Here is a 12,292-nt window from a genome sequence, read left to right as displayed (position 1 = left end):
AGCAGTAGTAGCTGTAGTAATACTACTAGTAGTAGTAGCAGTAGTATTAGTGGTAGTAGTAGATGTAGTGGTAGCAGTACTAGCAGCAGTAGTAGTAGCAGTATTATTATTATTATTAGTAGTAGCAGTACTAGCAGCAGCAGTAGTAGCAGTAGTATTATTATTATTATTAGTAGCAGTACTAGCAGCAGTAGTAGTGGTAGTAGTATTATTATTAGTAGTAGTAGCAGTACTAGCAGCAGTAGTGGTAGTAGTATTATTATTAGTAGTAGTAGCAGTACTAGCAGCAGCAGTAGTAGTGGTAGTAGTATTATTATTAGTAGTAGTAGCAGTACTAGCAGCAGCAGTAGTAGTGGTAGTAGTAGATGTAGTGGTTGCAGTACTAGCAGCAGTAGTAGTAGCAGTAGTATTATTATTATTATTAGTAGCAGTACTAGCAGCAGCAGTAGTAGTGGTAGTAGTATTATTAGTAGTAGTAGTAGCAGTACTAGCAGCAGTAGTGGTAGTAGTATTATTATTAGTAGTAGTAGCAGTACTAGCAGCAGCAGTAGTAGTGGTAGTAGTATTATTATTATTAGTACTAGCAGTACTAGCAGCAGCAGTAGTAGTGGTAGTAGTATTATTAGTAGTAGCAGTACTAGCAGCAGCAGTAGTAGTGGTAGTAGTATTATTAGTAGTAGCAGTACTAGCAGCAGCAGTAGTAGTGGTAGTAGTATTATTAGTAGTAGTAGCAGTACTAGCAGTAGTCGCAGCAGCAGTAACAGCATTGTAAACAGCATAAACTGAAATGATATTTTACACAATAAATCCTTTGAGTTATTCTTCCCTGTTCTCATCTTCTTCAAGACAATGTTATGGGGTGTCAGATTGAAACAAGGAAGTGTCCCAAACGGTGCCCTTTTCCCTGTTTAGTGCACTACTTTTGACCAGGGCCCACAGTCTCTGGTTAAAAGTAGTGCACTATGTAGGGAATAGGGTTCCGTTTGTGATGCAGCCTTTTCAGGGAAATTATGAAGTTCTACATCAACAATATGATAATACTATGGTAATAATATGGTAATAATATGGTAATCAACGGTGCTTTGACTCAATCTGTTATTTATTTTGTATTATTATTATTTTTTCTCCCCAATTTCGATGTTGTCTCAATGCTGCAACTCCCCAACGGGCTCAGGAGGCGAAGGTCGAGTCGTACGTCCTCCAAAACAGGACCCGCCAAACCGTGCTTCTTAACACCTGCACACTTATCCCGGAAGCCAGCCACACCGTTCACCTGACGACTGAGGTCAGCCTGCAGGCGCCCGGTCCGCCACAAGAAGTCGCTAGAGCGCGGTGAGCCAAGTAAAGCCCCCCCGGTTGAACCCTCCTCTAACCCGGACGACGCTGGGAAAATTGTGCGCCGCCTTATGGGACTCCCGATCACGGCCGGTTGTGATACAGCCCGGGATCGAACGTGGGTCAGTATTGATGCCTCTAGCACTGCAATGCATTGCCTTAGACCACCAAGATGAGAAAAGGCTGGAGTCATCTCCTAAAAAGTCAAGCCTGGAGTTATCTCCTAAAAAGTCAAGCCTGGAGTTATCTCAAAAAACGTCAAAAGCTGGAGTTATCTCCAAAAACGTCAAGGCTGGAGTTCTCAAAAAAAGTCAAGGCTGGAGTTATCTCCTAAAAAGTCAAGCCTGGAGTTATCTCCTAAAACGCCAAAAGCTGGAGTTATATCAAAACGCCAAGGCTGGAGTCATCTCCAAAAAGTCAAGCCTGGAGTTATCTCCAAAAAGTCAAGCCTGAAGTTATCTCAAAAAACGTCAAGCCTGGAGTTATCTCCTAAAAGTCAAGCCTGGAGTTATCTCCAAAAAGTCAAGCCTGGAGTTATCTCCTAAAAAGTCAAGCCTGGAGTCATCTCCAAAAAGTCAAGGCTGGAGTTATCTCCTAAAACGTCAAAAGCTGGAGTTATATCAAAAACGTCAAGGCTGGAGTCATCTACTAAAAACGCCACGGCTGGAGTTATCTCCTAAAACGCCACGGCTGGAGTTATCTCCTAAAGTCAAGCCTGGAGTTATCTCCAAAAAAGTCAAGCCTGGAGTTATCTCCTAAAACGTCAAAAGCTGGAGTTATATCAAAAAATGTCAAGGCTGGAGTCATCTCCAAAAAGTCAAGGCTGGAGTTATCTCCTAAAACGCCACGGCTGGAGTTATCTCCTAAAAAGTCAAGCCTGGAGTTATCTAAAAAAACGTCAAGCCTGGAGTTATCTCCTAAAAAGTCAAGCCTGGAGTTATCTCCAAAAAAATCAAGCCTGGTGTTATCTCCAAAAAAATCAAGCCTGGAGTTATCTCAAAAAAAACGTCAAGCCTGGAGTTATCTCCTAAAAAGTCAAGCCTGGTGTTATCTCCAAAAAGTCAAGCCTGGAGTTATCTCCAAAAAGTCAAGCCTGGAGTTATCTCAAAAAAAAGCGTCAAGCCTGGAGTTATCTCCTAAAAAGTCAAGCCTGGTGTTATCTCCAAAAAAATCAAGCCTGGTGTTATCTCCAAAAAATCAAGCCTGGAGTTATCTCAAAAAAACGTCAAGCCTGGAGTTATCTCCTAAAAAGTCAAGCCTGGTGTTATCTCCAAAAAGTCAAGCCTGGAGTTATCTCCAAAAAGTCAAGCCTGGAGTTATCTCAAAAAAAGTCAAGCCTGGAGTTATCTCCTAAAAAGTCAAGCCTGGAGTTATCTCCAAAAAAATCAAGCCTGGTGTTATCTCCAAAAAATCAAGCCTGGAGTTATCTCAAAAAAACGTCAAGCCTGGAGTTATCTCCTAAAAAGTCAAGCCTGGTGTTATCTCCAAAAAGTCAAGCCTGGAGTTATCTCCAAAAAGTCAAGCCTGGAGTTATCTCAAAAAAAAACGTCAAGCCTGGAGTTATCTCCTAAAAAGTCAAGCCTGGTGTTATCTCCAAAAAGTCAAGCCTGGAGTTATCTCCTAAAAAGTCAAGCCTGGAGTTATCTCAAAAAACGTCAAAAGCTGGAGTTATCTCCAAAAACGTCAAGGCTGGAGTTCTCAAAAAAAGTCAAGGCTGGAGTTATCTCCTAAAAAGTCAAGCCTGGAGTTATCTCCTAAAAAGTCAAGCCTGGAGTTATCTCCTAAAAAGTCAAGCCTGGAGTTATCTCCTAAAAAGTCAAGCCTGGAGTTATCTCCTAAAAAGTCAAGCCTGGAGTTATCTCCTAAAAAGTCAAGCCTGGAGTTATCTCCTAAAAAGTCAAGCCTGGAGTTATCTCCTAAAAAGTCAAGCCTGGAGTTATCTCCTAAAACGCCACGCCTGGAGTTATCTCCTAAAACGCCACGCCTGGAGTTATCTCCTAAAACGCCACGGCTGGAGTTATTCCCTAATAACATAACAATGAACTTGTGTTCATCATTCAACATGTTGTTCTTCTCCCGGTGATTTGTGAGTTACAACTAGCAGTCTCTTGTCCATCCTCTGACATTTCCTTTGCTTTCTTTATGATCCCAGTTTCCTGTTTCCTGCTTTCAGAAATGTTTTGATGTTTGGCACAGCTTTCTGACACCACGGCCAGCTGAGCTCACTCCACTTGTTGTTCAAGAACCTGAACAAATGTGTAATTCTCTGGAACAATGTCATTATTTCACATAAAATATTCACAATCCCCCCCCCCCCAAGAAACACTATCGTTCACGTGTAGACTGAAAAGAAACATTGCCAATAGACGTGATTTATATTTAGTCATTGGGTGGTGATCAGCATGCCGCTGTGGTTTGGAAAGGTACTTCATTAATATTGTGTTCCACCCTATCCATTGTGTCTCAGCTGCGGTAAGGCTAGGTTACTATTAGGCTTGGAAGCACAGGCTTCCCCTGGGAACGGAGGTAGACATGTTCTATCATCCCAGGGGCTGAGACACACACTGTAGAAATTGTAATGTATTTATTTTAATTTGACCTTTATTTAACCAGGCAAGTCAATTAAGAACAAATTCTTATTTTCAATGACGGCCTAGGAACAGTGGGTTAACTGCCTTGTTCAGGGGCAGAGCTGTCAGATTTTTACCTGGTCAGCTCAAGGATTCGATCTTGCAACCTTTCGGTTACAACGCTCTAACCGCGAGGCTACCAATGTGAGGCGCCAAGGTAGACGTGCAATGTTCCATAAAATCAAGCTGAGGCGCACACATAGACAGAGACGTGTCCCATGGCCAGCTCACACAGAGCTTTCCCTCAGGTTAATGGGGCTCAGTTCTGATCCTTTGATATGATGCTATGATATCTGATCTCTGATCCTCTGATATCTGATCCTTTAATATCTGATCCTCTGATATCTGATCTCTGATATCTGATCCTTTAATATCTGATCATCTGATATCTGATCCTCTGATATCTGATCCTCTGATATCTGATCTCTGATCCTCTGATATCTGATCCTTTAATATCTGATCCTCTGATATCTGATCTCTGATGCTATGATCTTTGATCCTCTGATATCTGATCTCTGATGCTATGATCTCTGATCTCTGATCCTCTGATATCTGATCCTTTAATCTCTGATCCTCTGATATCTGATCCTTTAATATCTGATCCTCTGATATCTGATCTCTGATGCTATGATCTCTGATGCTATGATCTCTGATCCCTTGATATCTGATCTCTGATGCTATGATCTCTGATGCTATGATCTCTGATGCTATGATCTCTGATGCTATGATCTCTGATCCCTTGATATCTGATCTCTGATGCTATGATCTCTGATGCTATGATCTCTGATGCTATGATCTCTGATCCCTTGATATCTGATCTCTGATGCTATGATCTCTGATCCCTTGATATATCTGATCTCTGATGCTATGATCTCTGATCCTCTGATATCTGATCTCTGATCCTCTGATATCTGATCTCTGATCCTCTGATATCTGATCCTTTAATATCTGATCCTCTGATATCTGATCTCTGATGCTATGATATCTGATATCTGATCCTCTGATATCTGATCCTCTGATATCTGATCTCTGATGCTATGATATCTGATCTCTGATGCTATGATCTCTGATCCCTTGATATCTGATCTCTGATATCTGATCTCTGATCCTCTGATCTCTGATCCTCTGATATCTGATCTCTGATATCTGATCTCTGATGCTATGATATCTGATCTCTGATGCTATGATCTCTGATCTCTGATGCTATGATCCCTTGATATCTGATCCTCTGTGAAATCCTCCTGTAATGGGGTTCAGCATGGATACCTCTGAGCTCTGTAGTGGTTCTGTAGCTCAGTTGGTAGAGCATGGCGCTTGTAACGCCAGGGTAGTGGGTTCGATTCCCGGGACCACCCATACGTAGAATGTATGCACACATGATTGTAAGTTGCTTTGGATAAAAGCGTCTGCTAAATGGCATATATTATTATTATTATTATTATATATTAGCTCTGAAATTCAAGGCCTGGCCACAAAGACTACATGTAACATAGTAAACATAATCTGTGACCATCGAATTATTATGATTTGCTACGTTTGCTATGGTTACGAGACGAAAACAAAAGGAAGGAGAATGGGTGGTCGTATAACGCGAATGTCTAGCAACCAAAATGTTAGCGTTTTAGCAACATTACAACTACTTAGCATGTTAGCTGACCCTTCCCCTACAAATTGTAATTAATACATACCATACGAAACGTAACAAATCATACTCATTTACATTACATTTAAGTCATTTAGCAGACGCTCTTATCCAGAGCGACTTACAAATTGGTGCATTGGTGCATACTAAATGGATTGCGCTGTATACATTATAAGGTAATTTCTAATTGAGCTGACAAACGCAGCATTTACTGTGAATGCAGTCCATGCTAACGCAGGAACATTGCCTTTTAAATTTCAATGGTAAACTTCTGCGATATGGACCTATCCTCCCCATTTAGTCCTATAGCTGCTGGCTAGGCCACTGTTGTCATGACAAAAGGGCAACAGATCCCTGTGCACTCAGCGCTCTAGGTTAAATGTTGGTCAAACTGTTCTGTTGTGATGACAACCGGCTGTATGGACTATAAACACACTACACAGTGTTTACATCAAATCACCAGAGGAGAGGAGGAGGAGAGGAGGAGAGGAAGAGGGGAGGAGGAGAGGAGGAGAGGAAGAGGAGAGGAGGAGAGAAGACGAAAGGAGGAGGAGAGGAGGAGAGGAAGAGGGGAGGAGGAGAGAAGATGAGAATGAGAGGGAGAGGAGAGGAGGAGGATAGGACAGGAGGGGAGGAGAAAAGATGAGAATATTGTTAACAATCTAATCTTTCCTCGATGTAATGGTAACTGCCTAATTTTCAACTCTCGGATGTCAATTGTGTTGAAAGGATGAATTCATCTTAATTTGTTTAAGTGATCTGTAGTCAACTGTGGCAATGAAGCCATTACAACTCTGTATCCTCGGTTTCTGAGAAAAATCCTTTGAGAATCTTGGCCAACTATATTATGGGTCTTTGGATCATAAAGTTTATTTTCCAAGTTGTATTTCAGGTCTTCAACATGTGGCAACAATGGCCTGGTGGCGGGGGTGATGAGCAAGTACTTTGAGCCTGTCCTGGACCGTGAGTGGTCGTTCTACTGCTGTCGATACAGCCGCCGCTGCCCCTACTCCTGCTGGTAAGTCCCCTACGTCTAACCCTAACCAACCTTAACCTGACCCTAACCAACCTTAACCTAACCCTAACCCAACCCAACCTTACCCTAACCCTAACCTAACCCTAACCCGACCTTACCTTAACCCTAACCAACCTTAACCTAACCCTAACCCAACCTTAACCTGACCCTAACTAACCTTAACCTACCCAACCTTACCCTAACCAACCTTAACCTAACCCTAACCAACCTTAACCTACCCAACCTTACCCTAACCCTAACCAACCTTAACCTAACCCTAACCAACCTTAACCTACCCAACCTTACCCTAACCCTAACCAACCTTAACCTAACCCAACCTTACCTTAACCCTAACCAACCTTACCCTAACCCTAACCAACCTTACCCTAACCCTAACCAACCTTACCCTAACCCTAACCAACCTTACCTTAACCCTAACCAACCTTACCTTAACCCTAACCAACCTTACCCTAACCCTAACCAACCTTACCCTAACCCTAACCCAACCTTAACCTAACCCAACCTTACCCTAAACCTACCCAACCTTACCCTAACCCTAACCCAACCTTACCCTAACCCTAACCAACCTTAACCTAACCCAACCTTACCTTAACCTAACCCTACCTTACCCTAACCCTAACACATCCTAACCCTAACCCAACCTTACCCTAACCCTAACCCAACCTTACCCTAACCCTAACCCAACCTTACCCTAACCAATCCTAACCCAAACCAACCTTAACCTAACCCACCTTAACCTAACCCTAACCCTAACCAACCTTACCCTAACCCTAACCAACCTTACCCTAACCCTAACCAACCTTACCTTAACCCTAACCAACCTTACCTTAACCCTAACCAACCTTACCCTAACCCTAACCAACCTTACCCTAACCCTAACCCTAACCCAACCTTAACCTAACCCAACCTTACCCTAAACCTACCCAACCTTACCCTAACCCTAACCCAACCTTACCCTAACCCTAACCAACCTTAACCTAACCCAACATTACCTTAACCTTACCTTACCCTAACCCTAACACATCCTAACCCTAACCCAACCTTAACCTTACCCTAACCAACCTTAACCTAACCCTAACCGAACCTTACCCTAACCCAACCTTAACCTAACCCATCCTAACCCAAACCAACCTTAACCTAACCCTAACCCTAACCCGAACCCAACCTTACCTTACCTTAACCCTAACCCAACCTAATCCTAACCCAACCTTACCCTACCCAACCTTAACCTAACCCTAACCCAACCTTAACCTAACCCTAACCCAACCTTAACCTAACCCTAACCGAACCTTACCCTAACCCAACCTTAACCTAACCTTAACCTTAACTTAACCCTAACCCTAACCCTAATTTAGTCTCAGTCTCAAAGTTAAAAATCTTTGTGTCAATATTGTCTTTCTTGGTTGATATACACTATGTGGTTACACTATGTAGTTACACTATATAGTTACACTATGTGGTCCTTCTGTGGCTCAGTTGGTAGAGCATGGCGCTTGTAACGCCAGGGTAGTGGGTTCAATCCCCGGGACCACCCATACGTAGAATGTATGCACACATGACTGTAAGTCGCTTTGGATAAAAGCGTCTGCTAAATGGCATATATTATTATTATTATTATTATATTATTACACTACACTATGTAGTTAATATATGTAGTTACACTATGTGGTTACACTATGTAGTTACACTATGTAGTTACACTACACTATGTAGTTAATATATGTAGTTACACTATGTAGTTACACTATGTGGTTACACTGTGGTTACACTATGTAGTTACACTATGTGGTTACACTATGTAGTTACACTATGTGGTTACACTACACTATGTAGTTACACTATGTAGTTACACTATGTGGTTACACTACACTATGTAGTTAATATATGTAGTTACACTATGTAGCTACACTATGTAGTTACACTATGTAGCTACACTATGTAGTTACACTATTTGGTACACTATGTGGTTACACTATGTAGTTACACTATGTAGTTACACTACACTATGTAGTTACACTATGTAGTTACACTACACTATGTAGTTACACTATGTAGCTACACTATGTAGTTACACTATGTAGTTACACTATCTAGTTACACTATGTAGTTACACTACACTATGTAGTTACACTATGTAGTTACACTACACTATGTAGTTACACTATGTAGTTACACTACACTATGTAGTTACACTATGTAGTTACACTATGTAGTTACACTACACTATCTAGTTACACTATGTAGTTACACTACACTATGTAGTTACACTATGTAGTTACACTACACTATGTAGTTACACTATGTAGTTACACTATGTAGTTACACTATGTGGTTACACTATGTGGTTACACTACACTATGTAGTTACACTATGTAGTTACACTATGTAGTTACACTATGTGGTTACACTATGTGGTTACACTATGTAGTTACACTACACTATGTAGTTACACTATGTAGTTACACTATGTAGTTACACTACACTATGTAGTTACACTATGTAGTTACACTATGTGGTTACACTATGTGGTTACACTATACTATGTAGTTACACTATGTAGTTACACTATGTAGTTACACTATGTGGTTACACTATGTGGTTACACTATGTGGTTACACTATGTAGTTACACTATGTAGTTACACTATATAGTTACACTATGTAGTTACACTATGTGGTTACACTATGTAGTTACACTATGTAGTTACACTATGTAGTTACACTATGTGGTTACACTACACTATGTAGTTACACTATGTAGTTACACTATGTAGTTACACTATGTAGTTACACTATGTAGTTACACTATGTAGTTACACTACACTATGTAGTTACACTATGTAGTTACACTATGTGGTTACACTATGTAGTTACACTATGTGGTTACACTATGTAGTTACACTATGTAGTTACACTATGTAGTTACACTATGTAGTTACACTATGTAGTTACACTATGTAGTTACACTATGTGGTTACACTATGTGGTTACACTATGTAGTTACACTATGTAGTTACACTATGTAGTTACACTATGTGGTTACACTATGTAGTTCTCTCTCTCTCTCTCTCTCTCTCTCTCTCTCTCTCTCTCTGTCTCTGTCTCTGTCTCTCTCTCTCTCTCTCTCTCTCTCTCTCTCTCTCTCTGTCTCTGTCTCTCTCTGTCTCTCTCTGTCTCTGTCTCTGTCTCTGTCTCTCTCTCTCTCTCTCTCTGTCTCTGTCTCTGTCTCTCTCTGTCTCTGTCTCTGTCTCTCTCTCTCTCTCTCTCTCTGTCTCTCTCTCTGTCTCTCTCTCTCTCTCTCTCTCTCTCTCTCTCTCTCTCTCTATCTCTCTCTCTCTCCCCTCTCTGTCTCTCTCTGTCTCTCTCTCTGTCTCTCTCTCTCTCTCTCTCTCTGTCTCTCTCTCTGTCTCTCTCTCTCTGTCTCTCTCTCTCTCTCTCTCTCTCTCTGTCTCTCTCTCTCTCTCTCTCTCTCTCTCTCTCTCTCTCTATCTCTCTCTCTCTCCTCTCTGTCTCTCTCTCTGTCTCTCTCTCTGTCTCTCTCTCTCTCTCTCTCTCTCTCTCTCTCTGTCTCTCTCTCTCTGTCTCTCTCTGTCTCTCTCTCTCTCTCTCTCTCTCTCTCTCTCTCTCTCTCTCTCTCTCTCTCTCTCTCTCTCTCTCTCTCTCTCTCGTGAGTACTGTTCATTGTTTATTTGACTTTTGTTTACTTTTATCTATTTAACTTGCTTTGGCAATAAAACCTGGGAGGGAGATTTCAAATGTCATATTATGTCTATATACAGTGTTGCAACATAGTGCATACACAAAGTACACAGGGGAAAATAAATAAACATCTCTCTCTCTCTCTCTCCAAAGGAAATCATTGGATGTGCCTGAGCAATACAGAGAGGAGGGAGAGTTTGTCATCCCTGGCTATGGCTACTTCATCAGAGGGGCCCAGACCACATTCGATGGAGTTCTCAGGTCTGTAGACTGTAGCTACAGGTCGTTCGTTGGTCAGTTAGTTAGTTCAGGGACCCAGTACTCCTGTCTGTAGTAGCTGGAGTTTGGAGTGGCTCCTTCCAACTCATGTCTGGTAATTGCATGGTAGAAGACAGGTCGTTCGTTGGTCAGCATGAAGTTTAATAGTATCTATGCCTCTGGCCAACCACTCACTGTGGAAAACAACCTGTCATCAACATCCAGCCAACCACTCACTGTGGAAAACAACCTGTTATTAACATCCAGCCAACCACTCACTGTGGAAAACAACCTGTTATTAACATCCAGCCAACCACTCACTGTGGAAAACAACCTGTTATTAACATCCAGCCAACCACTCACTGTGGAAAACAACCTGTCATTAACATCCAGCCAACCACTCACTGTGGAAAACAACCTGTTATTAACATCCAGCCAACCACTCACTGTGGAAAACAACCTGTCTTTAACATCCAGCCAACCACTCACTGTGGAAAACAACCTGTTATTAACATCCAGCCAACCACTCACTGTGGAAAACAACCTGTTATTAACATCCAGCCAACCACTCACTGTGGAAAACAACCTGTTATTAACATCGTCTGTCTGTCTGTCTGTCTGTCTGTCTGTCTGTCTGTCTGTCTGTCTGTCTGTCTGTCTGTCTGATAACCTCCTTCTCTCTTCTTGTTTGTTGCAGAGATCGGCAGTGGAAGTACATTGTTTGCAGAATGACCGATTTCGACTGTGAATTTGAGAATTTATAGATGTACATTCAGAGCCAGTAAACAAGGCGAGAGGGCCACTGCTGTTTGGCGAAGAGAGTCCCGTGTGCGACAAGCCGCTGTTCTACTACCATCGACCAAGCAGATGCTTCCCTCCACACCAATTTGTCTGTCACTTCGACCACTAATGTAGGACTACACAAACCCACAACAGATCCCCTCCCAGTTATCATTAAGTCCATTATTCACCCTTGTTAATGACATCTCACTATTTACTAATAAATATTGCATTATTCCTGATTTTTGATAATCACCATACTTGTTTTATTTTTTGGATTAATGTTATGTTATGTTTTAGATGTCAAATCATCATCATTTTATCTTTATATATATCATAGCACCATAGCAATATAAATAAAATGTCTGTGTACTTAGCCTACTTTTCAAAATGAAAAAAAAATAAAGTAATGTGTCTACTTGTTATGCTAAATAAAAGTCCAAAGGTTGAACAATAACAGTGTATCAGTTTGGGTTCAGTTGGTAGAGCACGGTTCAGTTGGTGGAGCACGGTTCAGTTGGTAGAGCACGGTTCAGTTGGTGGAGCACGGTTCAGTTGGTAGAGCACGGTTCAGTTGGTAGAGCACGGTTCAGTTGGTAGAGCACGGTTCAGTTGGTAGAGCACGGTTCAGTTGGTAGAGCACGGTTCAGTTGGTAGAGCACGGTTCAGTTGGTAGAGCACGGTTCAGTTGGTAGAGCACGGTTCAGTTGGTGGAGCACGGTTCAGTTGGTAGAGCACGGTTCAGTTGGTAGAGCACGGTTCAGTTGGTAGAGCACGGTTCAGTTGGTAGAGCACGGTTCAGTTGGTAGAGCACGGTTCAGTTGGTGGAGCACGGTTCAGTTGGTAGAGCACGGTTCAGTTGGTAGAGCACGGTTCAGTTGGTAGAGCACGGTTCAGTTGGTAGAGCACGGTT

The 12,292-nt window shown here is 41.8% G+C and overlaps 1 protein-coding gene across 1 annotated transcript in view; it reads left to right on the top strand.

Annotated features, from left to right (window-relative positions):
• dpt (dermatopontin) overlaps window positions 1-11,836 on the top strand; it is a 19,810-nt gene extending 7,974 nt beyond the window's left edge. The window contains exons 2-4 of the mRNA XM_052475672.1: window positions 6,500-6,625; window positions 10,495-10,602; window positions 11,297-11,836. Of these exons, the coding sequence (XP_052331632.1) occupies window positions 6,500-6,625; window positions 10,495-10,602; window positions 11,297-11,363 (301 nt within the window). The 3' untranslated portion in view covers window positions 11,364-11,836. The remainder of the gene's footprint in view (window positions 1-6,499; window positions 6,626-10,494; window positions 10,603-11,296) is intronic.
• The last annotated feature ends 456 nt before the right edge of the window (window positions 11,837-12,292 follow it).

This window comes from Oncorhynchus keta, chromosome 22 (assembly GCF_023373465.1).
Source record: "Oncorhynchus keta strain PuntledgeMale-10-30-2019 chromosome 22, Oket_V2, whole genome shotgun sequence".
Classification (NCBI taxonomy): domain Eukaryota; kingdom Metazoa; phylum Chordata; class Actinopteri; order Salmoniformes; family Salmonidae; genus Oncorhynchus; species Oncorhynchus keta.
Note: the sequence above shows the minus strand (reverse complement) of the source record. Positions and strands in the feature narration are given on the sequence as shown.